This window comes from Crinia signifera, chromosome 19, assembly GCF_055691185.1.
Source record: "Crinia signifera chromosome 19, ASM5569118v1, whole genome shotgun sequence".
Classification (NCBI taxonomy): Eukaryota; Metazoa; Chordata; class Amphibia; order Anura; family Myobatrachidae; genus Crinia; species Crinia signifera.
The window spans coordinates 60,631,148-60,654,593 of record NC_139226.1 but is presented as its reverse complement, the minus strand read 5'-3'; the positions used below and the strand labels follow the sequence as shown (position 1 = coordinate 60,654,593).

The window sequence follows — 23,446 nt, the reverse complement described above, 5'->3', positions numbered from 1 at the left end:
CATCATATCAAATAAAAAGAGGCCAAGAAATCATCAGATACAGATCTAGGCCCCAACCCTCCCCAAAAGTATTAGTGTTGTTTTAAATGTTGTAGTCAAACCCAATGAGAAGTAGAGGCCCCTAGGCGTAAATTAAAGGTTTAAGTTAAGTACAAGGGTTGTTTGATATTGTGGTAAATTTCTATGAGACGACGCTTGGATAACAATCTAGATTAATACAGTATTGCTTTACTAGTGAGAACATTATCAATGTGCCACAAAGACAGACTAGCACCAAATTTGACTCAAAATCAGCTTATACTGTACAAAACATTAATACTCTGCGCTTCTGTGAACATTACAATCAAGTACTTCAAAAACTGGCATGATAAACAGGAAATAAAAACTGAATAACTATATACTATATAAACAAAACCGAAGCAAACCGGTTACAATTTACAGTATGAGCAATCAGCAGAGTCAGTGCTGGCGGAGACCTACTAGGTGCACAAGACTTAAGGTTTAAGTTTACTGTAAGCAAGTGGGAGGATATAATTGCAAAAGCTGAGTACATATGGAAGAGGCTCCTGTTTGTAAAAGCTTACAATGGAATAAGCAGTGGAGTCCATTTTAAGTGCAGTGAAAATTATTTTAATTAAAGAAAATAATTTTTGCAGCTTACTTGTTTTAAAATTGCACCATGCACTTACCTTTTTCCCAGTTGCGTAAAAACACCACTGCAGGCCAAGCTGCGATTGGGGGGAAAGCTAATACTGCAAGCCGTTTCCATGTGGGCAGCATTGAATCTCCATAACCGGGCGACCAAAAATGGCCACCACCTTTTAAGTGACAAATGCTCAAGGTCCTACTAGACCTCTAGCAACTGTCAGGGGAAAGGCAGCGTGTACAGTGCTACCCGGAAGTGCGGATTCAGGGAGCACTAGTGCGCTCCAAGCAGTAAGCCAGTAACCACCTGGCAAAGAGAATGTAACCCTGTGGCAATGAGCATGTTACCCCTTGGCAACAAGCATGTTACTCCCTGACAACAAGCAAGAAACCCCCTGGCTACAATCAAGTTACCCCACACAATCAGCTAGAAACCCCAGGCAATGAGCATAGGTAACCCCTGGCATATAACCCCTTTTCAACCAGCATGAAACCCCTGGCAAGGAGCATGCAAACCCTGACAATGAGCATGTAGTTAAAAAAAATATTATAATTAATGTATGGAGGGAGGGCACAACATTTTGCCACTGCTCCTTCCTTGTATTGGGCAAGCTGATTTACAGTTCCAAGGCAAAAGTGAAACTACACAGTACAATACTGGATTACATAATGGAAGATTATGTTGAGTATCAAGATAACCTTCTTAAATTACATTTCATATCAAAGTTATACAATCAGAATGGTAGATTATATCCGGTGTGTATATAAGGAAATCAGCTTGCCCATTATAAGGAAGAAGATAGGTACTTGGAGCAATTTTGTGTTTTAGTTTATGTAAATGATGTGTATCACGCTAAATACTAAAACACAAAGCTGGTTCTAACTTTGTAAAATCCATGGTTAGGGAGTTAGAATGTACTATGTTATTGACTATTTTATTTATTCCCCTTTTCCATAGTCGCAATAACCCAGGTTATTTCTGGGTTTCCCCGGGCCATGGCTCAGTGGAAAAGGGTCTTGTGATCTGGGAATCCGACCCAGGTAGCTAACAGGGTCAGTTTCGCGAAGGATCCAGGTAAGGCTGCAGTGTGGAGTTTGGAGGTGATGTCATCTGGACAACTGCTCTCAATAAAACTACGCTATAACTGTAGCTTCCAGATTGTACAGCTGGAAGGAACATACTGTAGGTCAGTGGGTCAGGGATATATTGCATCTCTAAATGTTCAAAAATAATATTATTGAATTAGGGATAGTCCAGACCTACGTGACTTCCAGTTTATCTGCCCTTTGTACTATAGTCCTCTCTCACACATTGAAATATGAATACACACCTTGTTTTGAATCAATTCGCATTTTGCTGTATGGCTTGTTGAACTGGTGCGGCCGAGGTTCACGGAACAATAAAGAAGTAGGATATGTTCAAAAACACCCATTTTAACAAGCCGTAAGGCATGTATAAATGTAAATATGGACACATGTAAATATGGACAAAACATCACGTGGGTTTATTACCTAGTTAAATCTAATATAGGCAGTAGAAGATGCACAGATTTATAGCCTTGCACAATAGGCAGTACATACAATAGGCATGCTTCATGAACCAGCAATAATTACTCTTGTTTTGCTAAGACAGACAAACACTTTTACCCAGCCGTCATTAATGAACCACAACAAAAACATGTTCCCTTGAGTCATCCGATGACTGACACTTTCTGGGATGTCACTACAAGAGCTGAGCTTTCAATAAATATCTCTATCTCCGATTGGGAACTTGGTAGTGTCATTGTCCATAAAAGTTTGAAGGAAGATAGTTATGAAATCCAATACAAAAAGCACAGGGAGTGTTCCAGCAAGACTTGAAACCTGTATGAGGTCATACTTTGCTCAAGTAGATGACTGTGGTACGTAACAATGAATGTCTTTTAGCTGGTGTAACTAACCATATGGAATGACACAACTTGTTGACCTGTAGAGATTAGGGGGAATTAGTTAGAAGATATGTAACCCTGCAAAAAGAGGGGGTTGTTTCACTAATACCCCTTCTCCCCTAGCAGAAATAACCCGGTAATTTCAGCGGGGATGCTCATCTACCCGGGTTTTCTGCTAGTGGAAATGCTCCCATGTCAATTAACCCGGTTTGGATTCCCTGGCAATCCAACCCAGGTAATGATCAAGGTTGGACCCGGTTTGTACCTGGGTTCAGGGGCAGTGGAAACGCTCCCAACCCGGTATATTTGAAAAGCAGAGCTGGGGTATTGTTATGTGCATTTTGTACATGTTAATGTGCAGGTTTTTTTTACATGTCTAGGTACACCAATGGCTCAGGTATACTGCAAACAGTTATCACTAAAGTTTTACATGTCTAGGTACACCAATGGCTCAGGTATACTGCAAACAGTTATCACAAAAGGGTACTTGTGTATTATCTGGGCGCCCAAGATTTCCATCGTACGACATAGTTTTGGTCGCATCGCATGCGATCCGATTGCATGCGATCGCATGCGATGCGATGCAACCAAATTGGACCCGATTTTTAATTGTACAGGCACCCTGATGGGTGATTACTATGTTAAATGCACCCCCATTGTTAACGCCACCCCCACTATCAACGGGCACCCGAAGCGTGGCGAGCGCAGCGAGCCCGCGAGGGGCGGCGGTACGCGTCCTCCGACCTTTTCATACCCCCACTGTCCACGTCGGCGTGGAGTTGACTCTAGATAGTGTGGCGAATGCAGCGAGCAACGAGTACGAAGCATGGTGAGCGCAGCGAGCCCCGCGAGGGGACGCGGATCACTTCACATGTCATCCGCATCCGCTCGCTGGGTAGACGTTGATAGTGGGGGTGGCGTTAACAATGGGGGTGCATTTAACATAGTAATCACCCATTAGGGTGCCTGTACAATTTAATATCATAATATTTATTATTGTATCGCACAGTGCGGGTCTGTGCTCCCGGAAATCGGGTCCCATCGCATACATTAATTAGTGTTTTGTGATGCGATGCAATGGGCGCCCAGATAATACACAAGTACCCACAAAAGTTTTACATGTCTTGTGTGAAGGTTTCATATTGAATATTTGGGACTAAAAAAAAGCACAAACTTTTTCAAATAAATATTTGTGGTCTCTTCATTAATCAGGAAATGTTCTCTTTAATAGTGGCCCTTTTAGGTAATGATGGCCCTGTTATGTGATCTCCCCCCTGGTAAAGCCCTTTAAAAAGGCCTTTTCTTATGTAATCTATAGGAAAAAACAGGCTTTACCCTGGTTATTTCTTAACGGGGCTGACCCAGCATTTTACCGGGTAGCACTGTAGTAGAAATGTGTCTTAAACCCAGGTCCAAATCAGTATCGATCCGGTAAAAATTACTGGGTCTGACACAGGTTGCTAGTGGAAAAGGGGTATGCGTATATTTACAAATGGATGTCTTTCAAGTTGCGGCTTCTCAGTGGTTTTGACCTCAAAACTTAAAGTGACACTAATATTATTGCAAATTCCAACACAATAGTGACTATTTCAATTTTGAGGTCAAACCTCTTGAGATGCGACAGTTAGAAAAAGTCTCCGCTTTGTAAAAGTACTTCTCGGGATTTGTAGATTAAGGTAGGCACTGGAATGTTACAGTGGCTGCCCATGTTAATATATCCTGGAGGTTAGAATGATCTTTCCTCTGTAAATTATTTAGTAAGTACCATTTCTGATTCACAAGTGTCAGGCTCTGGTCTACCGTCGCACAAGTGATGTCACAGCATCATTTCTGGTACCAGGGAACTTTCTAGTCTTCCCCCGTGACCATGGTGCGACACTGGGGTTCCGCCTGGCTGATATAATGGGGATTAGATGATTTTGCTAGTGAGTAGGACTTTACATTGTGTGTCGTATAGTATTGTTATGCCCTTGAGAAAGGCAGTTGATCACCGAAACAGCTGTCAGGCCAGGACTGGACAACAGATGAAACATCTCTAATAAGCATTAGTAGCCTGTCCTACTTAGTAAATAAGTGTACATAATTCAAAAAGAAAAATGTCATAGTGACTTTTTTATTATTCAATTGAATTGGCTATCATCAAATGAGGGCTTATAACTAATCAATGAAAATAATAAATTTAGGCAAAGGGGGGGGAATGGCCGTTACTGTTGACCTAGGGTGTCCTCATTTGTAAATTCATTCCTGCCAGTGTCCACAGGGTCTTAGTGCCACCTTGTGTTTGTGTGTGTGTGTGTGTGTGTGTGTGTGTGAATATCTAAGTCATAAATATACATGCATTAACACAGAAGTATATACTTTACCTTCATTTATGTCTCAAAATTATTACTACATTTATAAATAGATTAAGTAAAGTTAATACATTTACAAGTAAATACAATTATTGCTAAATTTGAGCACTTGCTTCAATTAAAGGTTTATAATAATAGCTAATCAACGTTACACATCAGCTTGTAGGAGTTTTGGCCCATTCCACCTTACAGAACTGCCGGAACCCGTGTTTTGGTCAGATTTCTTGCACAAAGGAACCACTTCAGGTATTGCAAATGGTATGCGTCACAAATGATATTACACATCAATTTCTGATATACTGCAGACTCTAATTACAGTGGTATGCAACAGTGGAACAACAAAGGTGAGCAATAATTAACATGAATAATTTGCTTGACTGTGTGAGGTATTCTCTGTAGATGTCAGCAGAGATGGATCCCAGTATATAATGTTTAACTGCAGAGGTCAGATAAACAGCAGAAAGTCTATTTATCAAGGCCAAGGGTCTCTGTTAAACAGATTATGAGGACCCAGGCAAAGGAAAAGGCTGATACAGTACTAGCTTCAGATGCAGAGGGTAACACCAGACAAGACACAAAGAATGGTACTTGTGAACTAGCACGGCGCCCATCGCATCGCAGACCATAAGGCATGTGATGGTATGCGATGCGATGTTACGCGATGGCAGCCGATGTTATACAATTTTAGATTGTATACCATCGAATTGTATGGCATTGTATGCCATTCTATCGCATATACAATGGTATGCGATTTAGAATTGTATAAGCACCCTAAAGGGTTTTCCCATGTTAAATGTGGCCCCTATAAGTTAATTAAACGTGTTGGGTGCTTACTATGTTAAAAGCACCCCCAACGGCACCTCCACTATCAACGCCAACCCAAAGCTTGGCTAGCGCAGTGAGGCCGCGAGGGGCGGCGGTACGCATCCTACGACCTTTTCATACCCCTACTATCCATGTCGGCGTGGAGTTGATTTTATATAGTGTGGCGAGCGCAGCGAGCCCGAAGCGTGACGAGCGCAGCGAGCCCCGCGAGGGGACGCGGAATACATGTAAAGTAATACGTGTCCCCTCGCGGGGCTCGCTGCGCTCGCCACGCTTCGGGCTCAGTGGCTCGCTGCGTTCGCCACACTATATACTATCAACTCCACGCCGACGTGGATAGTGGGGGTATGAAAAGGTCGTAGGACGTTTACCGCCTTAGGGGGTGGCGTGGGGGTGCATTTAACATTGTAAGCCCCCATTAGGGTGCTTATACCATTAAAACATTGTATAGGGGGCTTATACACTTTAAAATCGCATCGCAGTGCATCGGGTGTATGCCATGCGATGCGATTATATGTCGTGCAACCTAATATCGTGGGCGCCGTGCTTGTACACAAGTACCCCAAAAATATATATGTTCCTTTTATCTTTTTTACACTAAATTAACCCCTTCCCGACGGGGCGTTTTTTGTTAACTTTTTTTTTTTTTTTCCTCCTCGCGTTCAAATAAGTGTAACTTTTTTAATTTTCCGGCTATATAGACACATGAGGGCTTTTTTTTTTTGCGGGACAAGTTGTACTTTTTAATGGTACCATTTACTATACCGTATAATATTCTGGGGAATCAGGAAATAATTCAATGTGGGGTAAAAAGGAAAAAAAACGCAATTCCACAATTTTGCGCTGGTTACGGTTTTTTTGGAGTTCATAGTTCGTTTAAAATGATGGGTTATCTTTATTCTATGGGTCGTTACGATTCCGGTGATACCAAACTTATATAGTTTTCGTTACGTTTTACCACTAAAAAAAAAAATAGAAAATTTTACGGTTTTTCTAATTTGCGTCGCGTCGCCATGTTCTGCGGCTTATAACTTTTTTATGTTTCCACCTACGGACCTGGGTGAGGGCTCATTTTTTGCGGGCTGAAGTGTACTTTTTAATTAATACCATTATGGGATATGGGCGACTTTCTGATCTCTTTTAGTTATTTTTTTTTGGGTAGGCGATGCGACCAAAAAACGTAGTTTTGGCGTTGGGAATTTTTTTCCGTTTACGCCTTTTACTGTGCGGGATAACTAATGTTATATTTTAATAGATCGGACTTTTAGGAACGCGGCGATACCAAATATGTTTATTTTTTTTATTTTTTATTTATTTTTATTTGTGAAATGGGGAAAGGGGGGTGATTTGAACTTTTAATATTTTTTTATTTTTTTTTATTTTTTAACTTATTTTTTTTTTTTACTTTTACTACAAGGTAAAAGTGGTGTACTTGACCACTAGGGGGCGCGATCGCCTGTACTAGGTTCAGCCATAGAGCTCTATGGCTGAACATAGTGATTTTCAGCACTTCCTATTACATCCTGCCTCAGGCAGGATGTAATAGGAATGCTGACATGGCCAGCACAGGGGTCTACATTAGACCCCTGGCTGCCATGGCAACCGATCGGCACCCTCCGATCTCGCCGCGGGGGGGCCCCGATCGGCGCCGGAGGGGGGCGCCCCCCCTCCGATCAGCTATTTAAGCACTGCGGGCGCTTTGCCCGCGGTGCTTAAAGGGTTAAACGGCCACGATCGGCGAACTCGCCGCTCGTGGCCGTGAGAGCAGGTACCTGGCTGTAATATACAGCCATTACCTGCTCTCTTTCAAGCCAGCTCACTCCGTGAGCTGGCTTGATTCCCCCGCAACCGTCATATGACGTACATGTACGTCATATGTCGGGAAGGGGTTAACTTACACATTATTTTCCTTAACATTTTTTATTGCCCAGTTTTGTTGTTTGAGAATGTGGAGAAATATCGATATCGGCTTAGAAGTTGGATGTCTCTTGTTGGCATGTGAGTTATAAATCTGTCATGCCTTTGTAGATAGAGTGACACAGTAGGTCCTATGACTCAGGATGCTAGTTTTGTTAATTAACAGTAAACCCCTGTACACACTAGACGACCCGATATCAGCAGTCCCGTGGGTGACCAATATTATGCATACACATTGACCCTAATTCTGGTTGACTCGCAAGGATGCGAATTTGCACCCTTGCGAGTCCACTAGAACCCGCCCTGCGAATGGCAGAGAGCCCGCCCCCCCATTCGCACACTGTGCATGTTCGCACAGCCTGCGAATGGATGTTTTACATAAACATCCATTCACAGGCCGGGGGGGAAATTCCCACATCTTTCGATGGTCACCGACCATCGATAGATGTGGTGCGTGCAAGCATATATATAAAGTGACTCTCAGGTTACTTATAAATGCATGCACATTCGGGAGGAACTGGGCGGGCATCTGACATCCGGTGATGCCAGCTGCCCGCCCCCGGCGCTCACGATATGGAACGCTGGGCGTTCCTATGGACGAGTAGTGCCCACCGCCCGCAATGTTGGATGCATGCACCCTGCGAAGAGTCTGCGCATGCGCATTGCAAAAACTTCAGACCCGTGCAAACCAATACATGCGGATCGCTAGCTATATAGCTAAAAAATTGATAGATGAAGTTCTTTGCTGAATGCTTCAGCATCTCCCTGTGTGTAGGCCCCTTACCATGACCTTACGTTTTTCTCGGCTACTTTAAATGGCTACAAATGAATCGGATCTTCTTTCATCCTACTACAAACCAACAACCTTGCTATAAAAATAATTGTATTTTATGAGCATGTGAAATTTTCACATGGGCCACCTAGAAATTGCACAGAAGGGCCCTATTGGGTAGTGTATACGGGGCTTTAGAGAATCATAGTAAAGGATTTTCAATTTAAATGTACCTTCACTTATACCACTTTTACACCAGAACTGCTGGGTCGCACCCGTGTTTTTGGACTCGGCTCCAACCCAGATGCGACCCGGCAGTTGTTCCCTTTTACACTGGCTCCCCCGGCATTACGCCGGTTGGGCGATGCCAGCACACAGACACCCATTCACCTCCACCCCAGGGCTTAAAGTGGTGGAACTCATTTCCCCTAACACCGACACCCCCCCCCCACCACCACCACCACCACCACCACCACCACCACCACCACCCTCATTAGGCAGAGCTTAGACCAGTTCCAGGGGATTTGTGCCCTATCTCCCATAAAGGGATAATGTTTCCACAAGGAAGAGGTGTGGTCACATAAAAGTAACTCCAAATATATTATAACACACAGTAGCACAATCATATAAACATTACACCACATGTAGTGGTCTTGATTAAATAACACAGTAGTGCCCCTTATGAACATAGTGTCCACAGTTGTGCTGCGGTCCAGAGGCATGGGCTCCCCTATTGGTGGAAATGGGTCCCTGGGTCGGATGACCCTGACTCTGGGGATGCCCCGTGTCCGACCCTGAGCATTTGACAAGTCAGACACCCGAGGAACAGGGCCCAGGTTATTTTTTTTTACCCCATTTACACCAAGCCCCAGCCCAGAATGGCAATAACCCGGGTCAAATCTCTGGTGTAAAAGGGGTATTAGGGAAACATCACCAGGACATTGCAATTACATGACAAGAGACAAGGACACACTGTCCTTTGTCTTTCTCTGTAGCTAAAGTTGGTGTGAAGATAAAGGGTTATCAACTCAGTACAGAAGTGGGATTGGAGCGAGGTGTAACTGCTAAATCGGTATCCACAGACGAAGGAGAAGAAAGAAGAAATTAAATAATGAAGATAAATGGAATCCTTTAACACAGTGGTTCCCAACCTTTTTTCTCTCCCGTACCCCTTGATTAGGCTTTTTATTGAAGAGTACCCCCTCTCAATTTGAAATATAGACAGTACTTATGAGTGGAGTGGAAGTGAGCGGTATGCGTATCCTTATGCATGTCCTTATACTAAGGCGTATCGGACAGGAATCGTGCCCTTCCGTGTCTGGACACTGGCTGTGTATTGTCTCCAGGGTTCCCGCTAACACCTGTAGGATTAATGCTGCTGCTTTCTCCACCTGTGTCAGCGCAGGACAAATGATTGCTGATGTCTAAGGGCAGCATGGGAAGCTCCCCATGGATTGCTGGTAAGGCAAAAGCACTAGGAGACGCTGATGACGCTGAAGACAGAACCGTAAGTGACAAAACATGGTTCTTCTCCATGTCAATGGGTCTTCTTCTGCCATCAAAATACTTTTTTTCATCTTCCGCCATTACCAAAATTATTTTCAAGTACCCCCAACTGGTATGCAGAGTACCCCCAGGGGTACTAGTACCCCAGGTTGGGAACCACTGCTTTAACACAAATGAACAGAAAATACCAAACTCTTAGGGCGGTATTCAATGTGAATACCTGCGAGGTGCAGCGAATCCTTTTTAGGATTCGCTGCACATTCGCCACGTTCCGGAGCCTCGCTGGCTCCGGTATTCAACGAGTCAGGGGCTCGCTGCCCCTGACCGGCGAATATGAGCTCCTGCGGCGAACGCCGCAGGGAGCCTGAGGACGGTGGCAGGCAGAGAGATGGAAGTCTCTCTGGCTGCCCCAGAGCATATGTGGGGGGGAGGTGGGCTCCCCGGGTGCCAGGCAGCACAGGCTGCCCCCCGGGGGTGCCAGCAGGGGACCGCGTATATTCACTACACCCGATCGTAACGATCAGGGGCAGTGAATATATGAATATCTAATGAGCGGCTCGGCTCCGGCGCCCCCTGCTGGCTGCTGTGTAAAAAAAAAATATATATATAATTTTTTTTTTAATTAAATATATATAAATTAAATAAAATAAATTAAAAATATATTCATGTGCTTACAGCACATGAATAAAAATAGCATGCCCCTTCTCAGAATAAAATTCCTGATTTTTTTGACACCAAATGTAAAAAACAAAACACTTTATTTTAAAAGTTCACATTCCACTTCTCCATAAAAAAATAGCGATTGCTACTCGGTGAATCATGGCGAAAAAAACCTTCAAATGTATTCGCCATGTGGTCATTGAATAGGGTGATTCACCGTTTTAGTCAAAAATTCGCCAAACAGCACAAATTCGCCATAAAAACATGGCGAATCAGGCTCATTGAATACTGCCCTTAGCCTACATTCAGGGCACTGACTCACTTCACCCCTGACTAACCTTGGGCAACTAATCTGCAAACACAAGCCCTCATTCTGATTGACCCGCAAAGCTGCGAAATTCACAGCTTTTCGGGTCATCTAAACACCGCCTGCACCCAGATTTCACCAGCACTCATGTGAATGGATGTTTTGTATCGAATGATTTCTCTAGTGCTCACAGATCTAAGACACTCTCTGGTGTCTTAGATCTGCGGCGCCCTGTATGGGAAGAGGGCTGGCAGCCGACATGTGGTGATGTCAGCTGCCCGCCCCCAGCACCCACGTCACATTTGCCACCTAGCGTTTTCATGGGAACGCCCATGAAACACTGCTCGCACAAAGCATCTGCCCATGCACATAAAAGTGTATGCGCTTCACAGGTGCATGGTGCGTAAGCTATACATCGCTCCCCTGTGTGTACATGCAGGGGAGCGATCAGACCAGAATCAGGGCATACTTGCCGACTTTTCTTTACTCCTTTCCGGGAGAAGCCCGGAGAGAGGAGACCTGATAGTAGTATGTCAGGGGGGCGGGGTGAGGCAGATGTCACCAAGCCCCGCCACCATGACAATCAAACAATGCAATTTACGGGTCCGTGGATTAGGGGAGGGGCTAAAATGACAAGAAATGACATGATTCGCGTAATTTTAGCCCCCTCGCCGTGGACCCATGAAAACAGTAATTAGTGCAGCACGGAAGGGGGTGCGGGGCTGCGGGGCCAATGTGGGAGGGTTGCCCACCATTGGGAGCCTCCCGGCAGAGTTGTGAAGTAAGCCAGTGGAGAAGTTGCCCATGGCAACCAATCTGCATTCAGATAACATTTATCAAATGCATTCTCTAAAACTGGCGTAGCCAACCCTAGTCCTCGAGAGCTACCAACAGTGCATGTTTTGCAGGTCTCCTCACAGAATCACAAGTGAAGTAATTAGCTCCACCTGTGTATCTTTTAAAATGTGTCAGTGATTAATGAGTGCAGCTGTGCAGCAGCTAGGTTGTCTGGAAAATGTGAACTGTTGGTAGCTTTTGAGGGCTAGGGTTGGCTACCACTGCTCTAAAATCTATACATAGCATCTGATTGGTTGTCATGGACAACTTCTCTGCTGGCTCACTTCTTTATTCTTCTCACTGATTCATAAATAGACTCCAATGACTTCCCAATCCTCTCTCACAGGTTTAACCAACCTAAATTATCTTCAGCCTTCTGACTTCTCAGCGTTGCTTGGCTGTGGCTGCTCACATACAGGGTGAGAGATGAGAGATTCAGAAAGTGACAGATTTGGGAAGAAATCTCCAGGTTTTTAAAAGCGGCAATCATTTACATTTCAAAATCAAACTGGTTTTGCCATGTAAATGATTGCCCCTTTAAAAAAACTGGAGCTTTCTTACCAAATCTCTCACTTTCTGAATCCCTCATCCTATTAACTCTCACCCCTGGTCTCACATTCCTTACAAACTATGGCCTGCTCCAGTGGTTCACAAACTTTCCTGAATCATGGCGCCCTAGTGTATCAACATTTTTTTTTAAGGGAATTTGGGGTTATTCTGGTTGATTCGCAGCCTTGCGAGTCCACCAAACCCCGCCCCCCAATCGCAGCGTGTGTTCCCACGCACAGGCTGTGAATGGTTGTTTAACACAAACACCCATTCGTATACTGCAAGGGACACCTACATCTTACAATGGTCGCCGACCATCAAAAGATGTGGAAGGTGCACACATATAAAAGTGACTTTCAAGTCACTTACATAAGCGTGCACGCTAGGACGAAAATGGGCGGGCAGCTGACGATGTCAGCTGCCCGCCCCCGCACCCGTGTCGCGGCCTCATTGCCACGAGAATGCCCTGCATATGGGAACGCCCATGAAATGCTAGGCATTCCCATATGGTAATGCCTGGCACCCCACTCCCCTTTCCGCCCCCCCCCCCCGCCCGCTATGTTGGGTGCGCGCACCCGGCACACAGAATGGTTGCCGTGGGGGCACACACCCTGCATATGCACCTGCGCACTAACAAAACATCGGACCCCGTGCAGACGCAGACTAGCTACGAATGGACCTGAATAAAGTCATTTATGTGGTATATTTTCTTGTGAACTTAGTTGGAAATGGGGGGAGATCAGGAGATCAGGGTCCCGAGGGGATTCTGTGGCGGGAGGTGGCGAGTGTTCAGCATTTAACCCCTTACCGCCGCAGCCTGCTTTTGCCTTCCTGACAGAGCCCTTTTTTTCAAATCTGACATGTATCACTTTATGTGGGGATAACTTTTTATTGCTTTTACTTATCCCAGTGATTTTGAGATTGTTTTCTCGTGACACATTGTACTTTAAGTTAGTGGTAAATTTTGGTCGATACAGTCTGTTTTTTTTTGTGAAAAATATCAAAATGTCGTAAAAAAATTTAACATTTTGCAATTTGCAAAATGTTAAATTTTCTGCTTGTGAGACAAATAATCATACCACTCAAAATAGTTAATAACTAACAAAGACCATATGTCTACTTTATTTTACCATCATTATTTCAACCTCCTTTTAATTTTTTTGGACACTAGGGGGCAGCAGAGACAAAATTATACACAGAACACAGAAAACGCTGCAATTGGCTGTTCACATTTGAACAGCCAATCGCAGCGATCGCCGATGGGGGGGGGGCATCGCTGCCCCCCCTGGGCTACGAGGGAAGATGTCTGCTGTCAGGGACAGCAGCCATCGTCCCTCTGTCACGACGTACATTTATGCCATGCGTCGGGAAGTATATCCCGGCCATGACGTAAATGTACGTCAAATGTCGGGAAGGGGTTAAGTGTTCGGTAAGCAGTGATTTTCGCTGCTTATTGAGCCAACCAGAATTAGGCCACAAATATTAAGTATGAACTGTTCACATTGTAATTTTTTTAAGCATTTTTGGCAGCATTTGTTCCACACCTGCCTAAAAGTTATTAAGTTATCAACGGGTTGGTTTTATCTCTAAATAAATAGCAGCTCTTCCCATACACCCATGAGGTGGCTGCCCAGTGTTTTTTTTGTTGGGGGGGGGGGGGGGGGGGTGCCGTCTGTAGCCCTAATCCTCAGTAGTCTGCAATACTACACAGATGTCAGGTACAAAAATAAAATAAAATATGCTGCACTAAATAAAAAGGTGTGCGGTGCTCCTTAAATATTAAATGAATTTAATTTGAATAACACAAGTAGTTAAAGTGCTTTCAAAGTATACAGGTAAGAACATCAATAAGTAGGTGCGTCGGCCCAGGTTGGATGTGTCCATTCCAGTTATGGCCCTTTCTGTGGGAAAGGATGTATCAGCTCCACTTGTGCAAATGGAAGGTGTTCTGTGCAGTCCCGGCTTGTAGAGAAGTGGCGTTCCTCCTAAGGTAAGTATGCCAGACAAGGAGAAGTCCCTTGGATGTAAAACACCAAAGCAGAGATCCTGTAATGTCCCAATAACAAATAAAGGGGCTGGTTCGGGCACTTATACTCTTTCTGCAGAATTCTGGTCAGTGTGATCCTGGGCACAATGGTTGCACCTACTGTAATACTGATGTGTTTCGCTGTTTGCTACAGCTTTATCAAGATGTCAGTCTGCTGATGTTCCTCAGGGAGAGCTTGTAGTATGTACTGTGCTGAGGCTTCAGGTCACTTAGCCCCTCAGCACTTTCTATAACTATCCCCAGTGTCTATTCTCCTTTAGGGAGCAGGCAGTGTGGGACGTCTTTGTTCTGCAGGATTTTGGTGATACACTCCTGCACATCACTTGTAGAATATCCGCTGTCCTGTACAGTGAAAGTGCTGTCCTGGCATATAGCTCTGCCTGCCAGTGTTATACAACAGGTGGCCATTAGAGATGGCGAGTAGATGTTGAACAAATAGTCAGGCAGAGTCAGGGCAGCTATATCTTGGGCCAGGGCCATGGTTTTGTCATCTTCTGCCAATTTCCCATTAAGCACATTCTGGAAATAGAAATGCTGAAGGAAGAACTCGATCGTCGGGGCTCCTAGCTGGAACTGCAGTTTTTTCAACATAGAGCGCTCCAGGCAGAATACCTCCTCACGGCTGAAGGTTTTGTGGCACTGATCTAGAAGCTTCTCCAAATCTGGAAATCCAAATGTCTCCACCTAAAGAGGAGCAAATAATGGATAACTTGGCTAAGGTTGTGATTTCTGATACGCAGTCTATAAACATAAATATCCTGCAAACAGCGTGTTACATGGACAGTCTGATCTGGCATTACAGCTTATATATGTGCCTACCAATACCGGCTACAGACCATGGAACATAGACCTTGATTTTGATTTGGCAGAAAGGCAAACAACATCAGGTACCTGTGCACCTGGGAAACACCATGTTGCAATGTAGGTTTAGCTAATACGTGCATATAGAGTAAGGTTTGGATGGGGTGTGTCCAAACTGAAATCTAAATTGCAATGTAAAATAAAGGTAACTTTAATGGGCAATATGCAAAAGCAACCAGTCATCACAAGGGTGGTACGGGCTGGCAACATCTGGGTATCACTTGCCAAAGGGTGACCCGACAGTGCCACCTCCTGCTCAGTCATACCCCTTTCACACCAGCCAAATTTCCCGGCTTGGTCCCTGGAACAACCCTAGACTAGTGCTTGTGTGAAAGGGTCTAGGGCAAAAAATCCAGGACCTGATGCCCCAAGATTTCAACCCTGCTATCTACCAGGGTTGGTCCAGGGACCTTCCATGGTTACTGGCTGGTATGAACGGTGCAGGGACATGTCCCTCCTTCCTGTGTTGCCTCCACTGATGCTGATTGGCTATGCAGGGCAACTTCCTGTTGTTGTGGATTTCCAGAGATGCTTACAGAGGCATCACACAGCATGTAGGAAGACACCGTGCATGCTCTGAGGCACAACAGACCCCAGCAGTGCTATTTAACCCCTGAAAGCCTGCAATTTCTGCAAAGACCCTCTCTACCTCTACTCCTGTCTCGTCCCGCTCTCTAATGACCTCATCTTTGTGGGTCTAAAAAAGTTAATATCTAATGACATTCTCAAAGAAATGCAGGGTCATCCCAGGTTCAGTATGAAAGGTGCCAACCCAGGATGTCCCTGCTTCAAAAGCATGTGTAAATGGGGCCCAAAATTGGGGGATTTCCCTGCATGCCCCTGGAATTTAATTCCTGGGTTTGTCTTTGCATTTCTGGTGTGAAAGGGGTAAATCAGGAGCCTGGTGATGCACTGTAATATTAAGTGAATAACCCAACTCCCTTCCCTGTGTAGCACTGCAGCCAAATTATCCTCCATGGGCATCCTGCATCTTCTGGACCCCATCAATGAGGATGGGGGGGGGGGGGTTGGGGACTCCAGGCTATGCCCCAACTCATAAGTCCATGCCCACTTTTATAAATGTATGTGTTCCCCTTGCATGATAACATGCCATATTTACTAACTTTGCTGCCCCCTCTCAGTAGGCACATACCAGGCATGGCGCATGCATGATGGGGTATGAACTGATATGATGTAATGTTAGCAATACTTTAGTCGCATGTATAGGGCAGTATAGCAGTAAAATATATAGCAAATAACATAGTATAACAAATGGTGCAAAGGCCAAACAAAATGCAGGCTTTGCCATAAGCTTGTGCAACGTAAAATGTATATTAACGCCAAAACATCTACCCATATATCTATGTAGGAGCTAGTATATACCCAGGTAATACATACCGCTTTGCATGCGATGAAGAGTGCTGTAACTCCCACCAGCTGGGACATAGCAGCTGGCTCTTGGACACATGAGAGGTACCTGTCGATGATGTTGACAGCCAGGCACAATGTGTCGAATCGCAGGTTAAAGTGCTTGTGCACCCCAATCAGCCATGTTATCAGGGTCCCCCGACATTGTGGCTTGAGCTGACAAAAAAAATTGTACAGTTAGCGTTGTTTGAAGCATAAACCCTAATATGCGTCGCTTACCTGACATATACAGCTGTCTTCTCAAGCAACATATAGTAAATTCCCAGTTTGCCCAGTCTGTGCGAATGGGTTATTCTGGTTCCAGTAACCTATAGCAATGTTGTGTGGTTACCACAAGTAGAAATGGAATAATTTTCCATTGTGTTTAGTAATTGAATTGTATATGGTCTAAAAGTAAAGGGATAATGCAAAAATGCATTTTTCAAGGCTCATACACACTGGTCGACTTTTGAGCTGAAAGCCGCTCAGTTTACTCTTCAAAGCTGCCCAGTGTGTTCAGGACATGAGCACTGATGTGCGCCCCTGCATCATCGCTGGCCCGGTTGCTCATCTGTTGGTATTACTCATCTCATCATCTCTCACCATACATTGCTGGATTGTCAAAGGGGCAACAGGGGCGGTCATCCTGGGGCCCCACACACATTAGGGGCCCCCACAGACTTCTTTATAATTCGGAGCAGTCTCTTAAAAAGCAGTCTGTGGGGGCCCCCAGGAACAGGCAGCACACTCTCAGAGGGACCGGAAGGTCCCTCTGCCTCCCCTGCTCTCTCAGCATTCACACTGCTGCAGATCATTGCTGATCGGTCAGCACAGCAGGACCCCTGTCCCAGCAGCAGCAGACGATAGTAGCTGCTGGGGAAGTGTAAATTAACCTCACCAAGCCCCCCGCCCTGTGTACCTGGGCTGTTCCTGCTGTTAAAAAAAACAGATGTAGCGATGTCCCCGACCGATTTTTGAAAAGAAAAAAAAAATTTTGTTACAAGTATCAACAAAAAAAATTAATGGCAGAGGCCCCCCACCAGCCTTAATCCGGCTCTGCCATACACGCTGTTCAAACACGCCCAGTGTGTATGGACCTTTAAAACTATTAATACACTTTTTGTTTAAGTTACATTAAAAAAAAGATAAACATATTTATATTTGTTCAAATCCTTTTTATTTTGTTCACATTACATTATACAGTATATGCAATATTGGCAATTGCAATGGCATCGCAGAGCCAGGCAGTAAGGGTTACCCTTTGCCTTTGCAGCCTGGCTGTGAATGCAGGTGCACTGTCACCATATTTTCTGTCACAGCGGTTTATGTTGCTCCAAAAATGGTGCAGACACACCTGCGTTATCAAGACCGTGCCCCCTAAATATCGCATCGCTGCCTCCTCTCATGATGTAATTGCACTTTCAGTTTTGCACATGCGCACTGCGGGCATTGCACAGAAGTGCAGAAATCACTTGATTGTGATTTTTGCACTTCTGTGGCCTCTAGTGAATCAGGCCCAATATACACTTTCCCTACATAGGCGAATCTAGGGGGTAGTCCGGGGGTGCACAGGACCACCCATTATACCCAGTCTGTGTGTATGGGTTATTCTGGTTCCAGTAACCTATAGCAATGTTGTGTGGTTACCACAAGTAGAAATGAAATAATTTTCCATTGTGTTTAGTAATTGAATTGTATATGGTCTAAAAGTAAAGGGATAATGCAAAAATGCATTTTTCAAGGCTCATACACACTGGTCGACTTTTGAGCTGAAAGCCGCTCAGTTTACTCTTCAAAGCTGCCCAGTGTGTTCAGGACATGAGCACTGATGTGCGCCCCTGCATCATCGCTGGCCCGGTTGCTCATCTGCTGGTATTACCAGCAGATAAGCAACGGAGTGGATGGCTTTCCATAGGGTTTCCTCGTCCACCCCGAGGAAAATCGCCTAAATGGGCAAAACACACTTAGTGTGTATGCACTGAGTGTTTTTCATCCCAGCGATTTTCTCATCATCTCTCACCATACATTGCTGGATTGTCAAAGGGGCAACAGGGGCGGTCATCCTGGGGCCCCACACACATTAGGGGCCCCCACAGACTTCTTTATAATTCGGAGCAGTCTCTTAAAAAGCAGTCTGTGGGGGCCCCCAGGAACAGGCAGCACACTCTCAGAGGGACCGGAAGGTCCCTCTGCCTCCCCTGCTCTCTCAGCATTCACACTGCTGCAGATCATTGCTGATCGGTCAGCACAGCAGGACCCCTGTCCCAGCAGCAGCAGACGATAGTAGCTGCTGGGGAAGTGTAAATTAACCTCACCAAGCCCCCCGCCCTGTGTACCTGGGCTGTTCCTGCTGTTAAAAAAACAGATGTAGCGATGTCCCCGACCGATTTTTGAAAAAAAAAAAAAAAATTTGTTACAAGTATCAACAAAAAAAATTAATGGCAGAGGCCCCCCACCAGCCTTAATCCGGCTCTGCCATACACGCTGTTCAAACACGCCCAGTGTGTATGGACCTTTAAAACTATTAATACACTTTTTGTTTAAGTTACATTAAAAAAAAGATAAACATATTTATATTTGTTCAAATCCTTTTTATTTTGTTCACATTACATTATACAGTATATGCAATATTGGCAATTGCAATGGCATCGCAGAGCCAGGCAGTAAGGGTTACCCTTTGCCTTTGCAGCCTGGCTGAGAATGCAGGTGCACTGTCACCATATTTTCTGTCACAGCAGTTTATGTTGCTCCAAAAATGGTGCAGACACACCTGCGTTATCAAGACCGTGCCCCCTAAATATCGCATCGCTGCCTCCTCTCATGATGTAATTGCACTTTCAGTTTTGCACATGCGCACTGCGGGCATTGCACAGAAGTGCAGAAATCACTTGATTGTGATTTTTGCACTTCTGTGGCCTCTAGTGAATCAGGCCCAATATACACTTTCCCTACATAGGCGAATCTAGGGGGTAGTCCGGGGGTGCACAGGACCACCCATTATACCCAGTCTGTGTGTATGGGTTATTCTGGTTCCAGTAACCTATAGCAATGTTGTGTGGTTACCACAAGTAGAAATGAAATAATTTTCCATTGTGTTTAGTAATTGAATTGTATATGGTCTAAAAGTAAAGGGATAATGCAAAAATGCATTTTTCAAGGCTCATACACACTGGTCGACTTTTGAGCTGAAAGCCGCTCAGTTTACTCTTCAAAGCTGCCCAGTGTGTTCAGGACATGAGCACTGATGTGCGCCCCTGCATCATCGCTGGCCCGGTTGCTCATCTGCTGGTATTACCAGCAGATAAGCAACGGAGTGGATGGCTTTCCATAGGGTTTCCTCGTCCACCCCGAGGAAAATCGCCTAAATGGGCAAAACACACTTAGTGTGTATGCACTGAGTGTTTTTCATCCCAGCGATTTTCTCATCATCTCTCACCATACATTGCTGGATTGTCAAAGGGGCAACAGGGGCGGTCATCCTGGGGCCCCACACACATTAGGGGCCCCCACAGACTTCTTTATAATTCGGAGCAGTCTCTTAAAAAGCAGTCTGTGGGGGCCCCCAGGAACAGGCAGCACACTCTCAGAGGGACCGGAAGGTCCCTCTGCCTCCCCTGCTCTCTCAGCATTCACACTGCTGCAGATCATTGCTGATCGGTCAGCACAGCAGGACCCCTGTCCCAGCAGCAGCAGACGATAGTAGCTGCTGGGGAAGTGTAAATTAACCTCACCAAGCCCCCCGCCCTGTGTACCTGGGCTGTTCCTGCTGTTAAAAAAACAGATGTAGCGATGTCCCCGACCGATTTTTGAAAAAAAAAAAAAAAATTTGTTACAAGTATCAACAAAAAAAATTAATGGCAGAGGCCCCCCACCAGCCTTAATCCGGCTCTGCCATACACGCTGTTCAAACACGCCCAGTGTGTATGGACCTTTAAAACTTTTAATACACTTTTTGTTTAAGTTACATTAAAAAAAAGATAAACATATTTATATTTGTTCAAATCCTTTTTATTTTGTTCACATTACATTATACAGTATATGCAATATTGGCAATTGCAATGGCATCGCAGAGCCAGGCAGTAAGGGTTACCCTTTGCCTTTGCAGCCTGGCTGAGAATGCAGGTGCACTGTCACCATATTTTCTGTCACAGCAGTTTATGTTGCTCCAAAAATGGTGCAGACACACCTGCGTTATCAAGACCGTGCCCCCTAAATATCGCATCGCTGCCTCCTCTCATGATGTAATTGCACTTTCAGTTTTGCACATGCGCACTGCGGGCATTGCACAGAAGTGCAGAAATCACTTGATTGTGATTTTTGCACTTCTGTGGCCTCTAGTGAATCAGGCCCAATATACACTTTCCCTACATAGGCGAATCTAGGGGGTAGTCCGGGGGTGCACAGGACCAGGGCCGCCCATTTTGTAGCTGAGGGATGGGGCTTTCCAACAAGCCCAGCCCCGTGTCTCTAGCCCCCTGGAAACCTGAGATACTGCCAGGCAAAGCTGGAACGTTTTCTCTATAGGATAACATGGGACCCGCTAATTCCGACCCCCACCCAGTTCAATGGCTGCCAGTTCCCCCTTTGGCATCACTGAAGCTCGAGGTTGATCTCAGTTGAACCCAAATCGCTGGGCCTTCAATCCGATACCAGGCTGGATCCATATGGGTTCATTGGTTCCAGGGATATTGAGGTTAAACCGTTTCTTTTTTTTTCATTTCTTAAAGGTAATTTCATGACTGTTTATGTTCTTTGGGGCCAGATTTCTCTGTAACCAAACAGCCCAGTTTCATGGGACCATTTGTGAAAAATCATGAAGCCAACTCAAAAGTTCTTCAATATGATACTGGTCTCATTTAAATGGGTCAGTTGGTTCCGAAGATATAACTGGTTGGTTAAAGGGGGGTAGGGAGAGGGGAGTGGTTGTCTCTCCCCCTTACACCAGAAAATGCAGGGACTAGGCTGGTGTATAAGGGGTCAGCCTGGGAATGTCCCTGCATGATCCTGGGACCATATTCCCGGGTAAATCCCTGCATTTTCTGTTGTGAAAGGGGTATTATTTCAAACAGCCGTGACCTGCAGTGCTCGGAATACAGCCGGCAGCCCCCGGCTCTCTGCCCAGCTGTCAATGACTGTCACCCCTGCAGCTTCCACTCCAATTCTTCTCCCGGCTTTCACCTCAGCCCGCCTCCCCTTTAATCATGTGGTGCCGGCGCCCAGCGTGCTCCCCCGACATCACGCACAACAACAGCGTGCACAATATTTTAAATGTCCAATTGGCTAGAGGGGACACCAGGAGGGTAGTGGGAGCGTGCTCTGCGCTGCGCTCTGCTCCTCTCCCCATAGAAGCAGCTGCACCGCTCTCCATCTCTCCCTGCAGCAGCAGCAGCAAAGGCTTATATAAAAATTTACAGTAAGTGGCACTTTTGGGGGCATTGCTTAAGGGACGCTACAAGTGGCGGTATGTGGGGGCATTACGCATAATGTGTGGCTTAATGTGTAAGGGGTATTACAGTGTGCAGCATCATGTGTAAGCAGCATTATTTGTGCAGCATCATGTCTAAGGGACATTATGTGTGCAGCATCACGTGTAATGGGTACTATGGTGCGCGGCATCATGTGTAATGGGTACTATGGTGCCATCAAGCAAGAACCCCCTAGCAATGAGCACATAGGTAAGCAGCACTTATGTGGTAAATATGTAATGGGCATTATGGTTTGTTATATAGTATGTAATGAGCATCATGATGTGCCGCACAATGTGTAATGGGCATTATGGTGTGTGGCCTTTTGTGTAATTGGCATTACGGCGTGTGGCTTTATGTGTAATGGGTATTACGGAGTTTGCTAAAATGTGTAATGGGCATTACTGTGTATGGTCTAAAGTTTAATACCACACCCCTTTTTGTGATGCCACGCCTCCTTCCCATGATGCCATGCCCCCTTTTTGACGCGCGGCCGCGCAAAGGTCCCCCTGCTGTTATGTCTAGATCTGGGACCACCCATTACCATAATTCTAGATTCGCCTATGTTTCCCTACCTCTGGCAGGTTGTCCATGTAGTTCGCAGTTGAATATTGTTTCTCCAGGCTCTTCTTGAAGGTGAAACACTCTTCCCCATATTCTCTAAAGTTTTGGAAACACAGGTTGTGTGTAGACTTTAGGAAAGGGTCCTGGTCCAAAAGTTCAGGCATGTCAGTCTGAATACCAGGCCTGGGGGTATCGTAAAAGTCAAAGGATAAATCCGCTACCGGGTATCTCGGTGTCTGGTACTTGGTCTTTTTCGCTGTTATGCATAAAGCGGAGCTGGTACCGACACTGGATTTCCCATCATCCTTTGTAGTGGCTCCTAACCACTTCCGCTTTAATGTATTCGTCTTAAAAACAGGCATTTCTACAGAGAGAAATATCACGCTGCTACACCGAAATCTAGCTGCTCTAGTCTGGCCTCAGTATGGAATGTTCAGGAATATCCCCAGCCATGCTCGATGCGGATTGGTTGTTCTCTGGATTGTGACTTCACAATGATAACTTTCCTCTTGGGCAGTGGCTGTCTGGACCTCCAATAATGGTTGGCTAGTGCAACTCCATGTTTCCCAAAACCATACCTCCAACATGACCCATTCCAGGAGCAACAAAAATGCTCTGTTCCTGGACTTCCGTCTCAGTGTCTTTTACAGATGTAGGGCTGTAGCGCAGCCCATAATTCAATTAGGGGAGCTACACCAACTGCCATCCCACATTCTGCCAAACATCGCAGGCCGAGACTCCTTGGCAGTTGGTACAGCTCTCCTAGGTGAGTTTTGGACTGTGCTGCCACCCCACTTCTGCAAAT

General features: G+C 45.3%; 1 protein-coding gene across 1 annotated transcript; it reads right to left on the bottom strand.

Moving 5' to 3' along the window:
• Positions 1–14,590: 14,590 nt before the first annotated feature.
• Positions 14,591–23,217, bottom strand: LOC146041545 (cyclin-O protein B-like). The gene is made up of 3 exons (XM_083161502.1): positions 22,653–23,217; positions 16,604–16,789; positions 14,591–15,028 (listed from the first exon to the last, which is right to left on the bottom strand). Exons 1-3 carry the CDS (start codon positions 23,001–23,003, stop codon positions 14,591–14,593), a joined length of 975 nt encoding a protein of 324 aa, XP_083017628.1. The 5' UTR covers positions 23,004–23,217.
• Between the last annotated feature and the right edge of the window lie 229 nt (positions 23,218–23,446).

What these genes read in the sequence shown, in the direction of transcription:
- LOC146041545 (XM_083161502.1), bottom strand. Translation starts at nt 23,003, where the DNA reads ATGCCTGTTTTTAAGACGAATACATTAAAGCGGAAGTGGTTAGGAGCC. An exon ending in ACATGGACAACCTGCCAGAG is followed by an intron (nt 16,790 to 22,652) that starts GTAGGGAAACAT and finishes TTTTTTTGTCAG; the next exon opens with CTCAAGCCACAATGTCGGGG. An exon ending in TCTTCATCGCATGCAAAGCG is followed by an intron (nt 15,029 to 16,603) that starts GTATGTATTACC and finishes GCTCCTCTTTAG; the next exon opens with GTGGAGACATTTGGATTTCC.